At 45.8% G+C, this 19,639-nt stretch overlaps 1 protein-coding gene across 2 annotated transcripts in view; it reads left to right on the top strand.

Moving 5' to 3' along the window:
- RAD18 (RAD18 E3 ubiquitin protein ligase) overlaps positions 1-19,639 on the top strand; it is a 338,638-nt gene that overhangs the window by 103,255 nt on the left and 215,744 nt on the right. For both annotated transcript variants that reach the window (XM_088454631.1, XM_088454630.1), the window contains exon 8: positions 18,904-18,974. In XM_088454631.1, the coding sequence (XP_088310757.1) occupies positions 18,904-18,974 (71 nt within the window). The remainder of the gene's footprint in view (positions 1-18,903; positions 18,975-19,639) is intronic.

Genomic DNA, 19,639 nt, shown 5'->3' with positions numbered 1-19,639 from the left:
AGGGGGAATCTTTCTCCGTTCTCCCCAGCACCAAGGGTCACTTACACAGGACTCCAGACGGTGGTAGAGAGCTGCCCCCCAGCCGCCTATAATATCCTAGGGAAGGTGAGTGAGCTGCAGGCGCCATGTGTGTACATGGAAATGATGGGTTAGAACTGCGCTCTGCTGTATGGGCAGATGGGATGTGAGATGTATTGTTTGTGTCGGGGTGCTGCACCTTCCTAAAAGCAGGAGTACCGGGTCCTGTGTAACGATAGAATGGGGTAGAGGGTGCGGAGGGTGCGCTCGCCCTATGGGTGTAATGCTGGAGTAATAGTGTGTTGTGGTCTTTTGTGTTCGATGTTGTGTGTGGAGTGATGGGGTGTAGGGAGGGAAGGGGGTCTAATGGACTGGAGGTGGTGGGTGAGGAAATGAAGACAGACAGAGGCAGAAATGGGGGCCAAAGGGTTTATTGGAAAAAAACAGTACTAATCCTGTTCGGTCCCAGGCACCCAGGTGGGGTGAGCGATCCACTTAGGGGTGTGTGTGGGTGGAGACTGGGGAGGTGATTGGACCCTTTTAGGGGGCTCCTTTCCGTGCAGTTCAATAGACCGGCACGTTACCCCTGCTGGACCTTTGGTCAACAGTCTTAGGATGTCTCGGGGGGAGGGGAGTGGTGGGTTGCAGCGGGTCTGGTGGTTGTGGATGTACACCCTGGCGGCGTCCCGCGCAGTGGTATAAGTCTCGGAGTCACTTACCTACCGGTAGGATTTGTTGGTGAAAAAGGCTTGTGCTGCTGGTAGCTGGTGTTAGAGTTTCCTTTTGCAGATGCAGTGTTGGATGGCTGCTGCGGTGTCAGCAGTTGGAGGAAGCTCTGTGTGTGGTAGTGGCTTGCTGGTGCACTGTGGGGCTTGGTGCACTGCGTTGCTGGCGTTCTGTTCCCGCTGCCTGGTGGGTGCCTGCTGGTGTGGATCGCTTAGGGATTGCTGCTGGACGAACAGCTGTGAGTGGAGCTGGTGTTGGTTGCTCCCAGGGGGCGGTGCGTGGTCGCCTGGGTCTAGCAGGTGGAGTGGTGATCAAGAGGGGTGCGCAGGGCTTTGCTAGGTGTGATGCCCAGCGCGGCCCTTTGGGTGGTGGGTAGAGAGGGTTCTGGAAGCAGCAAGGCTCGACCGAGTTCTCCGCAGGAATGAAGAGCTCTGGTGTAAGCTGGCTGTGGTGTCAGAATGTATGGGGTCTCCGATGCGTTTCGGCAGGGGCTCTGCCTTCTTCTGCATCACACCTAGCAAAGCTAGACCCAGGCGACCACGCACCGCCCCCTGGGAGCAACCAACACCAGCTCCACTCACAGCTGTTCGTCCAGCAGCAATCCCTAAGCGATCCACACCAGCAGGCACCCACCAGGCAGCGGGAACAGAACACCAGCAACGCAGTGCACCAAGCCCCACAGTGCACCAGCAAGCCACTACCACACACAGAGCTTCCTCCAACTGCTGACACCGCAGCAGCCATCCAACACCGCATCTGCAAAAGGAAACTCTAACACCAGCTACCAGCAGCACAAGCCTTTTTCACCAACAAATCCTACCGGTAGGTAAGTGACTCCGAGACTTATACCACTGCGCGGGACGCCGCCAGGGTGTACATCCACAACCACCAGACCCGCTGCAACCCACCACTCCCCTCCCCCCGAGACATCCTAAGACTGTTGACCAAAGGTCCAGCAGGGGTAACGTGCCGGTCTATTGAACTGCACGGAAAGGAGCCCCCTAAAAGGGTCCAATCACCTCCCCAGTCTCCACCCACACACACCCCTAAGTGGATCGCTCACCCCACCTGGGTGCCTGGGACCGAACAGGATTAGTACTGTTTTTTTCCAATAAACCCTTTGGCCCCCATTTCTGCCTCTGTCTGTCTTCATTTCCTCACCCACCACCTCCAGTCCATTAGACCCCCTTCCCTCCCTACACCCCATCACTCCACACACAACATCGAACACAAAAGACCACAACACACTATTACTCCAGCATTACACCCATAGGGCAAGCGCACCCTCTACGCCATGTGTGTACATGGCTGCTGGCGTCTGAGTGTTGTGACTTTTTGTAGTTAGGGCAGATCCCCCGGAGGGAAGATGCTGTGGTGCTACCTGGCCACCGTGTGATGGGTGCAGCGTCTGGGCTGGCGGTGGTGGATCCTGCCACTTCCCCATACATGATCTGTCACCTGCCCGTCCCATGATGATATGTCATGGGAGTAAGAGGTGCAAAGAGTGAGAGAGGGAAGGAGAGGTGTAGGGGTGATGGAGAAGGAGGGAGTGTAGGGGTGATGGAGAAGGAGGGAGTGTAGGGGTGATGGAGAAGGAGGGAGTGTAGGGGTGATGGAGATGGAGGGAGTGTAGGGGTGATGGAGAAGGAGGGAGTGTAGGGGTGATGGAGAAGGAGGGAGTGTAGGGGTGATGGAGAAGGAGGGAGTGTAGGGGTGATGGAGAAGGAGGGAGTGTAGGGGTGATGGAGAAGGAGGGAGTGTAGGGGTGATGGAGAAGGAGGGAGTGTAGGGGTGATGGAGAAGGAGGGAGTGTAGGAGTGATGGAGAAGGAGGGAGTGTAGGGGTGTGTAGGGGTGATGGAGAAGGAGGGAGTGTAGGGGTGATGGAGAAGGAGGGAGTGTAGGGGTGATGGAGAAGGAGGGAGTGTAGGGGTGATGGAGAAGGAGGGAGTGTAGGGGTGATGGAGAAGGAGGGAGTGTAGGGGTGACGGAGAAGGAGGGAGTGTAGGGGTGATGGAGAAGGAGGGAGTGTAGGGGTGATGGAGAAGGAGGGAGTGTAGGGGTGATGGAGAAGGAGGGAGTGTAGGGGTGATGGAGAAGGAGGCAGTGTAGGGGTGATGGAGAAGGAGGCAGTGTAGGGGTGATGGAGAAGGAGGCAGTGTAGGGGTGATGGAGAAGGAGGCAGTGTAGGAGTGATAGAGAAGGAGGGAGTGTAGGGGTGTGTAGGGGTGATAGAGAAGGAGGGAGTGTAGGGGTGATGGAGAAGGAGGCAGTGTAGAGGTGATGGAGAAGGAGGCAGTGTAGGGGTGATGGAGAAGGAGGGAGTGTAGGGGTGATGGAGAAGGAGGGAGTGGTACATGGATTAGAGATGGAAGGTAGGAGTAAGGTGCAAAGAGTGTGAGAGGAAGGAGAAGTGTAGGGGTGATAGAGACGGAAGGAGGGAGAGGTACAGGGATGAGAGAAGGAAGGTGTGAAAAGTGCAGAGTTAAAGAGTGATAGACAGTATATGAGAGGTGCAAGAGGTAAGTAAGGGATGGAGGAAGTAAGAGGAGCACTGGCAGGGGTGACATGTGAGACATTAGAGAAAGGGGAAATAAAACGGATATAGGGAACATGGATGGACACAAGGGAGGTATGAACACAGGTAGGATAACGTTCTATAATATAATATGGTTTCTTTTATCCTATATAGTGTTACAAAGTATCTAAAATTTCAAAGCTTTTAGGGGTCTATTTACTAAGCAATGTTAGGAGACAGAGTGAAAAGTGATAAGGTGCCAGCCAATCAGCTCCCAACTGTCATTTTTCAAACACAGCCTGTTTGATGACATTTGGGAGCTGATTGGCCCCTTAGAGTTCCTCAGACGCCCGACCGTTCTAGTCAGTATTCCATACCCCCATTCACTGATTTCATTCCCAGCGCTGTCTCCTGGAGCTGCATGTGTGTATCACATGTCGGGGGTGCTGGCGGGGGGGACGGGTGAAGCATGTTAATAAATGAAGGTGTACTTATTTACCTGCATTCAATTTGCCTGCACTCATGTTTTTAAGTGAAAGAGGTCTCTGTCAATGTATCTGTGTCTGTAGTCTTTGTCAGTGTGTCAGTATGCGTGTGCGTGAGTTTGTCTGTGTGCGTGTTTTTATAATGCCGAACTGTCAGTTAAATACATATTTTGGGAATATTTATTGGTTTTTTTTATTGGAAACCCCCCTTTCAAAATCCTCCATTTACCACTGTCTTAAGGCAATATTTTTATCATCTGGAGTGTTACTTGTCCAGCTATGGCTGGGGCATAGGTAGCCAAAGCAGTTGAAGAATGGATGGGGGCATTGGAAGATTCCCTACCAGATGCTACCAGAAAACAGCTCACGTATATCTCCCACATACGGGAAGCAGCCTCCTATTTGGGAGGAGCTGCAATAGATGCGGGACTCAGTGGTGGCTTGTAGGGTCTTTTGGTTAAAGTCATGGAAAGCTGGTACAGGGTCAGAGAAGGCTTTGGAATACCTTTTTATGGAAATATACTGTTTAGAGCAGCGTTAGATAAGAGAATAGCTTCTCTGGCAGCTCAAAAATCTGCAGGTCTGCCATCTATTGCTACATTAAAGTTTAGGCAGTTTTCTTTTGGGACCTTTCGTCCTCCGGGACGAGCAAAGGAACAGTCTTCTTCCAGGCCGTCTAGTTTTCGCAGGACAACCAGGCGACAACTAAGAGGTCTGGGCTGGCCAGACATCCAGCTTCTACGCTGGATGACAACCCTCGGCCTGATGGGGGTGCACTTCCTCCTGGGGGATCCCAGGGTGGGGTGCCGACTTCTTCAGTCTGCAGAGTACTAGCATCAAACAGATGCCTGGGTCCGAGAAGTGGTCTCTCAGGGGTATACTTTAACTTTCCGGAGGCATCCTCCCCAGAAGTTTTTTTGCACAAATCCTCCATCAGATGATGTGGTCAAGGCCTTGGCCCTTCAGGAAGCTGTTTACTTCCTACTGCAGGCAGGGGTAATAATCCCGGTTCCTGTGTGGGAACAAGGAAGGGGTTATTATTCCAATTATTTTTGTTTCAGAAACCGAATGGGTCTCATCGCCCTATTCTAAATCTGAAAACCCTCAACAATTGTATCCATGTACCCAAGTTCCGTATGGAAACTCCTTTTTTTTGGTCAATTATTTTGGCTATGGAGCCTGGGGATTTTGTTGTTTCCCTGGACATTCAGGATACGTATCTGCATGTGCCTATCACGCCATCCCACCATCAATTTCTACGGTTTGCTGTCCTGCAACAATACCAATTTCAGACACTACCCTTGGTCTATCAACGGCCCCTCGGGTCTTTACCAAAATAATGGCGGTTATACCTCAAACGTCAGGGAATCAGAATACTACCATATCTGGACAACCTTCTGATATTGGCACAGTCTCAAGCTGTTTTACAACACCATCTCCAACTGACCATTGCCTGCCTACAGAAGCGCGACTCCAACACAGCAGATGGTACATCTGGGGGCACTTCTGGATTCTCAGACGCAAAGGGTATTTCTGCCAGAGGGCAAGATTGTGGCCCTATCATTGCGAATACGCAAATTGCAACGCAAGCAAAGGGTATCCATTCTATCAGCGATGCAGGTCCTAGGGTCAATGGTATCCACCTTCGACATGGTGGGATATGCTCAGTTCCATTCCAGGCCTGCAAAAATTGATTCTCTCCAGGTGCAACAGATAGTATCATTTAATAAGGTCCCAGAGGATACTTCTCACTCCAGAGGTTTGTCTCTCATGTGGTGGTTACAAAAAGATAATCTGGCCAAGGGTCGCCCATTCTGGATTCCAAATTGGGTACTTCTCACCACGGACGCCAGTCTTTGCGGATGGGGAGCAGTGACAGGTCATCACACCTTTCAGGGAAGATGGACCAATCAGGAAAGTCATCTGCCCATAAACATTCTGGAGCTTCGAGCAGTATACAAAGCACTCATCTTGGAAAAGGTTCTGCTCCAGGGTAGGCCGGTCCAGATTCAGTCCGACAACGCGACCACAGTAGCCTATCTCAATCATCAGGAAGCCATGAGGGAAGTGCCAACATTCTGATTTGGGAAGACAGACCTCTTCCAGCGATCTCTACAATATTCATCCCGGGAGTCCTCAACTGGGAAGCGGATTACCTAAGTCGTCAGGACATACACGCCGGAGAGTTTTCTCTCCACCCAGAGATTTTTCAACTCCTGTTGAACAAATGGGGCCTACCAGACATAGAATCATGGCATCACGTCACAACCACAAGGTTCCCAGGTATGGGTCCAGAACCAGAGATCCCTCAGCAGCCTTTGTGTAAGCACCAGCAGTTAGATGGGACTTCACGCTGGCATATCTCTTTCCTCCGATTTCCCTCCTTCCAAGGGTTCTCAGGAAACTCAAGCAGGAAGGCGGAACAGTAATACTGCTGGCTCCGACTTGGCCCAGACGTCATTGGTTCACCTACATATGGAATCTATCCATAGACAGTCCGTATCCTCTTCATCTATGGCCAGATCTGTTAGCGAAGGGTCCCTGCCTGCATCCGGACTTACCTCGTCTGTCTTTGACGGCGTGGCTCTTGAGTCTTCCATCCTAAGAGCCAAGGGTTTATCCAGCTACGTGATTCAAACAATGCTTAGGGCACGTAAGCTTTCTCTGCCTGCATCTCTATTACAGTGTTTGGGATTCTTTTGGTAAATGGTGTGACCCTAAGGTGTTTAGGGTTTCCCGGGTACTGGCTTTTCTCCAGGCTGGATTGGACCTTTTTCTCCGCTAGGCCACTTTGAGAGTGCAGGTTTCTGCACTGTCAGTCTGATTTCAGAGAAAAATTGCTTCTTTGCCAGATGTTAGAATTTTTTTTCAGGGGGTTCTCAGAGTTCAGCCTCCCTTTTGTCCCACCGTTAGCACCGTGGGATTTCTTTGGTTCTCAAAGGGCTACAAGCTCCTCCATTTGAACCTCTGGTTTGAAATGGTTGACAGTGAAGACACTTTTCTCATCACTATCTCTTCTGCACACAGAGGGCCTGATTCAGAGCCGGACGCTCTGACAGAGCGCTCGCTCTGAATCAGGGCCGTCCCTCTTGTTTTTCAGAGCGGCCTCCTGGCCGCTTGCATAGCTGTGGGTGACCACCCACAGCTATAGCGAGCGGCCAGAAGATGGTCGCGATGGTCAAGACCATTGCGACCATCGGGCTTGCGAGGAGACCCTTGTGGTAGGGTCTCGTTGCCACAAGCCCTAGAGTGCATTCGGCTCTACCAGAGCCGAAAGCACTCTCACTGACATCACTTGTGATGTCAGTGGGGCCGGCCCCAGACGGTACGCGTTCCCATGGGAATGCCTCCGTCTGGTCAGCCACGCCCCCCGCCCGCCCACCAAAGGGGGCGTGCTGTCACTCAACATCGACAGCATGCCCCCTTTGGTACGAGACCCGGAGCGACGGTTTGCCCGTCGCTATCCGGGTCTTGCGCATGACGGAGCCGGCTCCGTCGTGCGCATGCGCACTGGGCCACCATCGACCCGCTTGCGAGCGGGTCTGAATCAGGCCAGCCTCTCTAATTTGGCAGCGCTCTCTTTTCGCTCCCCATTTTGGATTTTTCACCAGGTTGGAGCTGTTCTCTGCACAAGGGAGGGTTACCTTCCTAAGGCAGTGTCCCGATTTCATGTCAATGAAGAGATTGTGGTTCCAGATTTTCAGTCTTCAGACCTTTCTGTAGGTGAAGCTTCCCTGGATGTCAAGCTCCCTGAAGGAAGCGTAACCGGTCAACAAAAGGATGATAGTGCCCACAGACTGCATCCAGGCAATCCAGATATACCTGCTCTGTCACATTGTGTGGACCTGTACCGTTTGGAGGACTTAGTCTTACCCAAGTGGCTACTAATGGCTGTAACCAGAGGCAAGTGATCCCCACGGGGAGCACCCGGTGCGAGGAGTGCCGGGATATGGCATCAGCCGCTGAAAACGGAGACACCGTGCTTCCCCAGACTTGGGAGGAGAGCCATACAGCGGAGACACAGTGCCGCCATCCTCCACAAGTTATATGGGGAGGCAAACACCAATATTAAGTGAAAACTCGTTTCGGCGAAACTCAAATAAGCGAAAAGTGCTGTCAGATTTGGTAAAATCAGCCTGACACCCCCCAAAAGATGCACTGACATGGGTGATTACTATAGATACCCCTAATAGCCCTGCTGATGGTATTTGGGGTGCTGAAATTTTCTCAATTGCTGCTAATTAGCATCTTTGCACAAGTAGTGAAGAATAGCATTTAGAAGTTTTTTGCTAAAATAAGTAGTCCCAGCAAATTTGGGGTACATGAAAATGGGTGCAAGCATAATTAAAAATTGCTAAAGTGATGTTTTAAAAAAAACGCACCTTCTGCAAACAAAAAAACACCTGGGACATACTTGGGGGACCCCCTGGAGTCTGTTTCGCTAGTGTTTCAGTTTGTCCCCCAACTTTGTTTTTTTTCATCCCCAAAATGAAAGTAATTTTTTGGGGTGATCTAAAGTACTTTTTTTTTACTTTTTACGCAGTTTACCCTTGGGGACTGTCCCACGGCTGCTGGTGTGTTCCCGCAACTTTGCAACCCAAATCCGCACTTTTTTCCGCCTCCATACAGAGGCGAATTTTTTCCACTGGTTACAAGGCGCATACTTTTCGCTCCGGCGAAAAGTCTTTGTAATTGAATACGGGGATAAGTTTCCGTCTGGCAAAATGATGTCACCGGCGGAAACTTTTCACCGAAAACGGCTTATCACGGTTAATTGAATACGGCCCTATATGTACGCAACTAAACTATACAGGATACTGTGACTAATTGTAATTCATTAGTGAGGATTTATACTTAAAAGTTACCATGTTTCATATTTCACATCGTTTTATACATTGAAGTTCAAGGGACACTATTTTATACATGTACGTTTTACTATGCGGTAACTTTGAGTATATATATTAAATTTGTTACATTGTACTAAGAGAAGCCTTGTCTAACTATTATGTTTCAAAGTCAAATGGTTATTATATTGTAGTCATTTTAATAAGCTTCGCTCTGAAGCGCAATCCAACAATCTTTTGGGTTTATTTGGTATCTCTCAGTTTATACACACAGGCTGATCTCCCTGTTCCAAACACAGTGACAGCACATTCTGCTCTGTCTGTAGGGCCATCTTGGCCGTTTAGTCGTGGTGCCTCTGCTGAGCAATTGTGCAAGGCAGCCACGTGGTCTTCTGTCCACCCTTTTTCTCAGGTTCTACGCATTTGATCCTTTTGCCTTCAGGATGCTTCCTTTGGGCGACGAGTTCTCCCCATGGTGTCCCTGTGGATCCCTATGGAACCAAAAGAAAAGAAGAGGAGAGTTATGGTAGACTTTCCATTGATAACTCTTTTTCTTCGAGGTCCACTGGGCACCCACCCTGACGCACTTGGCTGCATTGGGTAATTTTTCTTTCGGTCACGGATTCCCTCATTTTGTATGAGTGTTTCTGGTGTACGATTGTTCTCTGCTTTCCTTCTCCTGCCTTGTGCTCGTTTACAAAACGGAATGCCTGTGGCCAGGGGCGGGGTATATGTGGAGGAGGACCGGACGCATCTCCTGGGAGCTGAAAGCTTTATCTGTTTGGTGCCTGGATCACTTCAACCACATTATCCCCATGGTATCCCTGTGGACCCTATGGACCTCGAAGAAAGAGTTATCAATGGTAACGGTGCATACCCACACACAACGATTTTTTGAACGATTATCGTTAATGATATCATTTATCGTTCAATCGTTGTAAAAAACTTTCACTTTCGAAGTTAAAACGATGAACGATTATCATTCATGCGCGTTCACGTTTGTAGTTCAGTCAGACTGACCAACTGAACGATTTTCATTAAGGGAATATGCAAAAATCGTTGGTAGTTCAAAAAAATCGTTCATTACACTTTCAAAAAATCTGACAGAAAATCGTTCATAAAATCGTTGGTAACAAAATCGTTGTGTGTGTGCAGCTTTAGTCTACCATAACTCTTATTTTATACCACACCCAACAAAATGGCTGCCGTTCTTTAAAAATTATGTTTTTAGGGTTGTGTTTGCAGGGGAATCATGTTACTACAGAAGAGCAGACAAATCTGGCTGTTAGTCACACACTCAGGCAGAGACTCAGCATTCCATGTGAAAGCTTAGAGGGGCATTCAAAGGCCTCTCTGCTTCCTTTATCATGTGACTGGTTGCCATGGCAGTCATATGACATTGTGGGAGCTCTGCAGAATTATAAAGTCTCTTTTTTTATAATAATGCAACCTGCAGACACAGACAAATATGGTCATGACCAAGATTCTTCTTATAGCCTGGCACATTGATTTATGTTGAAAATTATGAAAACAGAAAAATATTTTTTTTCCATCGGATTACTGATTATTTTTATTTTTTTTTATAATTTTTGGCACAAATGGAAAATAAATTTCATGTGAGCGATGTCATTCACACACGGTAAGGGGCCCCATTATCTCTTTTTCCAATAACAATAATGGTTTATTCCAGAATTCCACATCTGAGAAGTATTTTAATAAACAAGCAAATGCTAATTACATTATGGATAATTGTAGCCATCAGTTCCCTCGTCTCAGTAATAAACGTTGTCTATGGCGTCTGGACAGCTCCATCATCCTTTTATTACAACGCTGCTTGTAGTCATTGGGGCTGAGGTGCCCTCCTGCTGTGTACCATGGTCTGAAAGGGGGTGCGCACACAGCAGAGCCTCCCCTGTATTTCCCTGACTGACTTTATAGGCTGGGACCTCTTATTATTGCGGCACGTGCAGTAATGCAATGAATAGATCATATATGTATATCAGCGAAACCATCATAGAAATTGTTCAATCATTATTGTAGGATCTACATTTACTGATTAGGCCATAGTTAACGAGCTCAAAGCAGCTTCACGTTGTCAGTAAATCCGGCACCAGGACAATATTGTATCTAACCACGTCAGCTAACCAGCTTCATAATACACATAATCGTTTACTGTAGATAAGCTTTGGAAAGCATGACGCCAGCAGTGATCAGCTGATATAATACTACTAAACGGGTTGTCAGCCATGAAGTAACTTACAGCCCTGTACTCCACCAAGAGAAAATGAATTCACGTACAAGGGGTAAGGTGCAGCGCCCAACCCCAAATGTGGTATTAAAGGCATATTGCTCTATCTGCACAATTGCAGAACAAGTACAACTACTAATGATGAATGAAATGAATGAATATAGCTGCCCCTTATATATTGTCTAGGAACAAGTTTAAGGATATGCATCTACCCCCCGCTCTGCATGCTCCCTGTCATACCTAATGGAAGCTGGCGATGATCTATTTATGTCATACTGCCCCTAGGTGTTGCTGCTGATGATGTCACAGCACCGAGCTATAGTATAGGATTATCACACAGGAATAAGATTGGCAGGGGGGACTATGGGAGGAGATGGGGGGGGGTTATGGTAAAAAATAAGAAGAAAGATGGGCACTGCAGCAAGGCTATGTAACAGCGTAGAAGGTAGGCAAAGCTCTGTAATAAGTATATGCATTGATCCCTAGAGAAATGCTGTATAAAGAGGGTGACAGTGCCTATAATTAGGATTCAATGCTGGTGGTGAAAGGCATATTTGATTTTGGCGTAACGAGAAACTCCCTGGGGATGGATTTTGGAGAAAGCGCTGTCATCTGTCCCATTTCCGCAGTTAGAGGGGATCCCAGTAACTGGAGTGTGACTCATCCCGTAGTCGGGGGATCCGGATGTTCTGCCTGAGCCCCCTCCTCACTCTGCCCCCCTCTTTCCGGCATCACGTTACACTTGACTGATTGTTGTCAGAAGTGATTATACTGACCACGGCAGCGATTTCCTCCATACACACAGTGCTGCCGTTTCCCGTGTGAACGTTCCCTCTCCGTACCCACGGTTTCTTTAGGGCTGGTCTCAAAAGCAGTTAAATATTAAAAGTGTAATTCTGCGACTATACAATATGTCTTTTCTCTTATATCCGTATGTGTTCCTGTATCCATAAACCAGATTAACACAAAGAAACGCACACGATTACCATATAGCACTGAGAATCCGTCACAGGGACGTCTACACGCGTGTTGTGTTCTGGCAACACGGAGAGCGATCTCTGGGAGCAGCGAGTACCAGGTAGAGGGTGGTGGCAGATGAGACGGCATCAGAATATGATACGGTTACCATGGACTGAGGCAAATGCGTTATAATTGGGTCCTGTCCTTAATTCTTCTGTTAAAAAGTGAACAAACTCCCCAAACCTAAATATATCCCAGTCTGCATGTATACCATGTGCGCTTGTATGTGTGTGTCTCTCCCTATATAATGTGTGTGTGTGTATATACATATATATATATGTTATATATATATATATATATATATATATATATATATATATATATATAACTCTGTCTGGCACTCCCAATAAAGAATAATCAACGTGCCCGGTGCCCTTCCTGGACAATAGTAATATCAAACAAATGGATGGATGGCACTCGCAGCTTTCCACAACATATGAAAATAACACGCTAGGACCAGCGTTTAATCCGTCAACGTTTCGAAGTGGTAACTCCTTTATCAAGACTTGATAAAGGAGTTAACACTTCGAAACGTTGACGGATTAAACGCTGGACCTAGCGTGTTATTTTCATATGTTGTGGAAAGCTGCGAGTGCCATCCATCCATTTGTTTGAGATATATATATATATAGTGTGTGTGTCTCTCTCTATATAATATATAATGTGTGTGTGTGTGTGTGTGTGTGTGTCTCTCTCTATATAATATATAATGTGTGTGTGTATATATAGTGTGTGTGTGTGTGTATATGCAGTGTCTATATAATGTGTGTGTGTGTGTGTATATATATATATGTGTATATATGTCCACACAGGCGGCACTCTGTCCTCCAAATATAACAATACAAGAGGTGTAATGTATATACATTACACCTCTTGTATTGTTATATTTGGCGGACAGAGTGCCGCCTGTGTGGACGTGTACATGAGAGGTCATCTTTGGCTGACCTTTTCTTGGAGGGCACCTGCTACAGTATTTTTCATACATGGGAGTGCCACCCTAAGGAGGACTTTGTATGTGTTTGTGTGTGTGTGTGTATATATATATATATATATATATATATATATATATAGTGTGTGTGTGTGTCTCTATATAATGTGTGTGTCTCTATATAATGTGTGTGTCTCTATATAATGTGTGTGTGTGTATTATAAGTAGAAAACTGTAGGCTCTGCCACTCACTGTTAAGAAAATTACACACAATGCGAGAGATGGCAGCACCTATATACATAATGTATAGATCACATCACAATGTGAGAGATGGCAGCACCTATATACATAATGTATATATCACATCACAATGCGAGAGATGGCAGCACCTATATACATAATGTATATATCACATCACAATGCGAGAGATGGCAGTAGCACCTATATACAGTACATAATGTATATATCACATCACAATGTGAGAGATGGCAGCACCTATATACATAATGTATATATCACATCACAATGCGAGAGATGGCAGCACCTATATACATAATGTATATATCACATCACAATGCGAGAGATGGCAGTAGCACCTATATACAGTACATAATGTATATATCACATCACAATGCGAGAGATGGCAGCACCTATATACATAATGTATAGATCACATCACAATGCGAGAGATGGCAGCACCTATATACATAATGTATATATCACATCACAATGCGAGAGATGGCAGTAGCACCTATATACAGTACATAATGTATATATCACATCACAATGCGAGAGATGGCAGCACCTATATACATAATGTATAGATCACATCACAATGTGAGAGATGGCAGCACCTATATACATAATGTATATATCACATCACAATGCGAGAGATGGCAGCACCTATATACATAATGTATATATCACATCACAATGCGAGAGATGGCAGTAGCACCTATATACAGTACATAATGTATATATCACATCACAATGCGAGAGATGGCAGCACCTATATACATAATGTATAGATCACATCACAATGCGAGAGATGGCAGCACCTATATACATAATGTATAGATCACATCACAATGTGAGAGATGGCAGCACCTATATACATAATGTATATATCTCATCACAGTGCGAGAGATGGAAGCACCTATATACATAATGTATAGATCACATCACAATGCGAGAGATGGCAGCACCTATATACATAATGTATAGATCCCATCACAATGCGAGAGATGGCAGTAGCACCTATATACAGTACATAATGTATATATCACATCACAATGCGAGAGATGGCAGCACCTATATACATAATGTATAGATCACATCACAATGCGAGAGATGGCAGCACCTATATACATAATGTATAGATCACATCACAATGTGAGAGATGGCAGCACCTATATACATAATGTATATATCTCATCACAGTGTGAGAGATGGAAGCACCTATATACATAATGTATATATCACATCACAATGCGAGAGATGGCAGTAGCACCTATATACAGTACATAATGTATATATCACATCACAATGCGAGAGATGGCAGCACCTATATACATAATGTATAGATCACATCACAATGCGAGAGATGGCAGCACCTATATACATAATGTATAGATCACATCACAATGTGAGAGATGGCAGCACCTATATACATAATGTATATATCTCATCACAGTGCGAGAGATGGAAGCACCTATATACATAATGTATATATCACATCACAATGCGAGAGATGGCAGTAGCACCTATATACAGTACATAATGTATATATCACATCACAATGCGAGAGATGGCAGCAGCATCTATATACATAATGTATATATCACATCACAATGCGAGAGATGGCAGCAGCACCTATATACATAATGTATATATCACATCACAATGCGAGAGATGGCAGCACCTATATACATAATGTATATATCACATCACAATGCGAGAGATGGCAGCAGCATCTATATACATAATGTATATATCACATCACAATGCGAGAGATGGCAGCAGCACCTATATACAGTACATAATGTATATATCACATCACAGTGCGAGAGATGGCAGCACCTATATACATAATGTATATATCACATCACAATGCGAGAGATGGCAGCAGCATCTATATACATAATGTATATATCACATCACAATGTGAGAGATGGAGTGGGGGGAGGCTTGGGGGGGGAGGCTGGGGGGCTGTCATGTGCCATGGTGTGATTGTCAGTCGGGTCTGGAAAATGACGGAGTGCTGGCAAGTGTTGCTTATAGCTGGTGCACCGTGGTAACCTAGAGCGGTGTCCAGCACACACTGTACAAGGCACTATTATGGATCATTTTCATGTTAGGGTGCCTTAATGAATATAACGTTAGACTGTCTAAGAACTTGCAGGAACATCATTGAGAGACCAGTGGTTGTGTGATACATTCCCTGCAGCAGCGAGTCTGAGGCTCATCGCCCGTCTATGTTCCCGCTCGCAGCATTTTGTTTTTCATCTAATTTCATCGCATAAACAGTTTTCTTGTTGTGTGTTTTCCCCATAATATGATACTGCTAAACTCCATGCCAATGTAAGCACTCGCAGGTCATGTACACGTCGCTGTAAGTGCTGAACTGATGTCCGCTCTCCTTAGTGCATCCCATGGGCCCTTGCTGGGTGGTTGGGCCTCTTAGCCATTCGCAATGATTTTCCTGGTCCTCGCACAGATCTCCTTTGAGAACTAGCATGAATATATTATATTTGTATAGATATTATCACACGGGAAGCCTGGAATATACCGTTTTCCTTTCTTTTTATTCTGTTACTGAATAAGATAGGCGCTGCTGTTTTGTTATGCAAGAACCATAATAATCTGTTTAAGCTAGAACAAAGGGAAACTTTTTACCCTGTGCGTAGTTTAATCTCTTTGGTCACAACCACTAATGTAGCAATCATTCTGCTCAGAAGGAACCATACGCTTACTCTGAACTGCATAGGAAGCTTAAAGTGCTCCCCTCTCCATACACAGCGGAGGCTGCCGGTTCCTGGGCTGAAGCATTGTTGCTGAAATTGTAGCCTTTCATTTCAATGAAGTCGTCATGATGCACCCCCTGTTTTTGGGTGTTATATATATTTATACACAAGGAGAGAGGCAGGGCTCCGTGTACGAGGTATGTCTATAAAATAACGAGACTGTGATTCCGCCTCGTAAACAAAGCAGTCAGAACCGGGTCTAGCTGCATACGTAGTAACCTTGAACTTGTCTGAACCTGCGTGACAAGCCGCGACACTCTGACGTTAGTTGATTGTGAGTCGCCATGTAATTTGGTTGTGTTTTCTGTAGAGTGCCGAAAAAATGCTAAGTTTAAAAGTTGAACAACGCGTCAATTTGACTTTTTTTGTAAAAAAATTTTTTTTTATATATCAAGGGTGTAATTTTGCAAGAACGGGTTCCAGAAGACACAACAGGTAACCAGCGTTATTATAAGGAAGTTTTGTAAAAGCTGAGAGAGAGTCAGAAAGAAACGGCCGCAACTGTGGAAAAATGGTTTCATTCTTCACCAGGACAGTGCGCCCGCTCACACAGCACTTTCTGTGACGCAGTTTTTGACCGACAATCGCATTACTACTCTTGAACATCCTCCATACTCGCCCGATTTAGCACCTTGCGACTTTTACCTTTTCCCAAAAGTTAAATCCGTGCTTAAAAGGCCGCATTCTGAATCAGTTGATGCTGGAAAGAAGAAAACGTCAGATACGGTGAAACCACCAACAGAAATGGATTTGCTCCATGTCTCTGACCAGTGCAAAACAAGTCTACAGCGATGTATTACTGCAAATAGGGATTATATTGAAAGGGACAAAAATTAAATTTGTAATACCAATAAATAAAGATGAGTTATTTAATCAGTCTCGTTATTTAATAGACATACCTCGTACATTCTCTTGGCACATTTGCTCATTAATTTTCATGGTTTCCAAAATTCATTAAACTCTATTATTAGAGGATCTGTCAGATGAATCTATATGCAACTGAGATCTCTGAATTATCTACCACCATGTAGTTTTTCAAATCTTATTGCTGATTTCATTCAGTGTGCTGGGGGATTACTTTTTGCTGGAGGACGCCGGACCGAACGAGGTAAGTCTGGGGCACCCTTAGCGTTAGCTGCGAAGGGAGGGGAGGATACGTTTTAGGAAGCATATCTGGGTTAGATTTTTGGGTGGGGGAGGTTATGGTTATCCACCCCTAAGGGGGAGGGTTAGGGTTAGGCACCACTAAGGAAGGGGTAGGGATAGAGTACTTACCTGCCCTGTTGGGATCTTTTCCCTTCAATGTTGCCGGCGTCGGGATATTCAACCGTCGGGATATTCATACCCATTCCTCTTTTGCATTACCTTTTTTCTTTTCAACTTTACTGCTGTACTTTTTGGGATGTCCTAGCGTTTCCTTCTCAGTATGTGGCCTATGCGTCCCTGTATACCTTTTCCCTGTCTCCTTACACATTTTTGGTTGTGGATAATGTGATATTGGGTGATTTTCGAGACTGTATGTTTTAAACAGGAGGTGGGTGTGTGATGTGTTACTGTAGATGTGTGTTACGCAGAAGCTCTTTGGAAGTGACATCATTGACACGGATGAGATGGGGCAGAGTTCATACCACCTGTCATTAAATTCTAACGTGATGACATCATTTTTATCAGCATTCGATTTCAACATATAGATTGTCATTAATAATTTAAAACTATTATTGGCAACTGATGATCCTGTGACTTGTATTCAATGTGGATAATTACCAACTAAATAAAATACAATGTATTTTCCGCTGAATGTGTCACTGATTGGCTGTAACTTGTTTATATGCAGAACGGGACTCCAGATTTATTCAAAATGTATAAATGATTACAATATTAAATGATAACTTCTCCAGCAGCTTTTCTCACCACATCCTAACAACTTTGTTTTTATTCTACAACTCCGCCCACTATCTAAGGACAGGTACTCAGGTATTGGTTGCTCAGAAGTGCAAGGAGAGATGCAATAAATGATGCTGTACGGTTAATGTGGAAAATGAGATCTAGTTAGCCTTTAAGGTGAATCCCCTGCTTCCAATACAGTAGTTGTACTGGTTGTGAGATCTCTGTTCCTGATTTATGTGCAACCAGATACTGGGGGTCATTCAGAGTCGGTCGCAAGCACTGAGCGGTCGCAACCGACTCGATGTTGCCCCACTGGGCATGTGCACGACGGAGCCGGCTCCGTCGTGTGCATGCACGAGACCCGGCTAGCGACGGACACTCCGTCGCTAGGGGTCTCGCACCAAAGGGGGCGAGCTGTCGATGGTGAGTGACAGCTCGCCCCGTTTGGGAGGCGGGCAGGGGGCGTGCCTGCCCAAACGGAGGCGTTCCCGCCGGAACGCCTGCCGTTTGGGGGCGGCCCCACTGACATCATTGCTGATGTCAGTGGGGAGCTTCCTGCTCGATCAGAGCAGGAAGCTCCCTTGGGGCTTACGAGTGCCCAGACCCAACCTTAGGGTCTGGTCATAAGCCCCGATGGTCGCGATGGTCTTGACCATCGCGACCATCACCCATGTCGGTTGCTAGAGCTATGGGTGTTAACCCACAGCTTAGCAATCGACCAGGAAGCGGTCATTCAGGATGCAAGCGGCCGCCCTGATTCAGGCCGTTCAGGATGCAAGCGGCCGCTCTGATTCAGTGCGACCGCTTGCAACTAACGACCGCCTCTGAATGAGGTCCACTGTCCTGTTCATGCTGGCCTATGCAAGCTCATCATTAGTATTAACATGAAATGGTCCCAGTAGTTAAGATACATTAGCAACTTGATTATTTATGCGAAAGGACTTGCTGTAAAGTTACACTGAGATGTAGTATTTATTTACAGATGCATTTGTGCATTGTCCATTGGCTGCCCATACATTTAAAGGATGAATTAGAATAATGAATTCATCATTATAGGTATTAGTTCTAGGAGGGCGGCAGATTTCTGAATACTCTGAGAGCACCCTTTTGTAATAATAATAATCCGTAGTAATGCATTTAGATATACTTGTTTGGCTTTTCCCCAGCGTACGGCACTTTTCCTAACACGCGTTCTTTGTTTTATTAGCTGCAGAAATAGTTAGTGAAATTGAGGAAAATGAGAAGATCCGCTCAGCTCTGGAGGCAAAACAAGAGAGTGTGAGTACGAGAGATCCAGCTCCTGGCACTCACGTCACGTCCAATTCTCTTATTATTGTATTTTTTTTATTATTATTTTAAATGCTTATCCTCCAATTGGCACATCATTGCTATTCATTTTCCTGCTACTGTATCTTGTGGTGTGTGTAGAATACAGACTTGGGGGATGTATCAAGCCGTGGAGAGAGAGAAAGTACCAATCAATCAGCTCCTGTCACTTTACAGGCTGTGTTTGAAGGATGGCAGTTAGAAGCCGATTGATCTCTCTCTCTCTGCTTTCTCTCTCCAAAGTTTAATACATCTCCCCCTTGGGGAGAGAGAAAGTGTTCATAGTAACATCTTCTAGAGGAGGGTATACTGATCTACACATATATCTGCAGGTGATATTTTTCATATACCCTTAACAACCATCACTGCCTCTAGGCACGGATCCCGCTGCGACCCCCTCCTCGCTGGCCTTTGCGGCAAGTGTACGGGCGTTCGGCTGACCGCCCGTACTCACAGCACGATGAGCATCAACAGTTAAATTATCAAGAAAATGCTTATGAACGCTCCTTTGGTCTATGTTAACAACACGTTGAAATGTTTTAATACTCAAATTGGTCGACACAGGATCAAAATTATTATTACCAGTTATATATATAGTGCACACATATTCCACAGCG

This window comes from Taudactylus pleione, unplaced genomic scaffold (genome assembly GCF_031769625.1).
Source record: "Taudactylus pleione unplaced genomic scaffold, aTauple2 ptg000624l, whole genome shotgun sequence".
Classification (NCBI taxonomy): Eukaryota; Metazoa; Chordata; class Amphibia; order Anura; family Myobatrachidae; genus Taudactylus; species Taudactylus pleione.
This window is presented reverse-complemented; position numbering and strand designations above follow the sequence as displayed.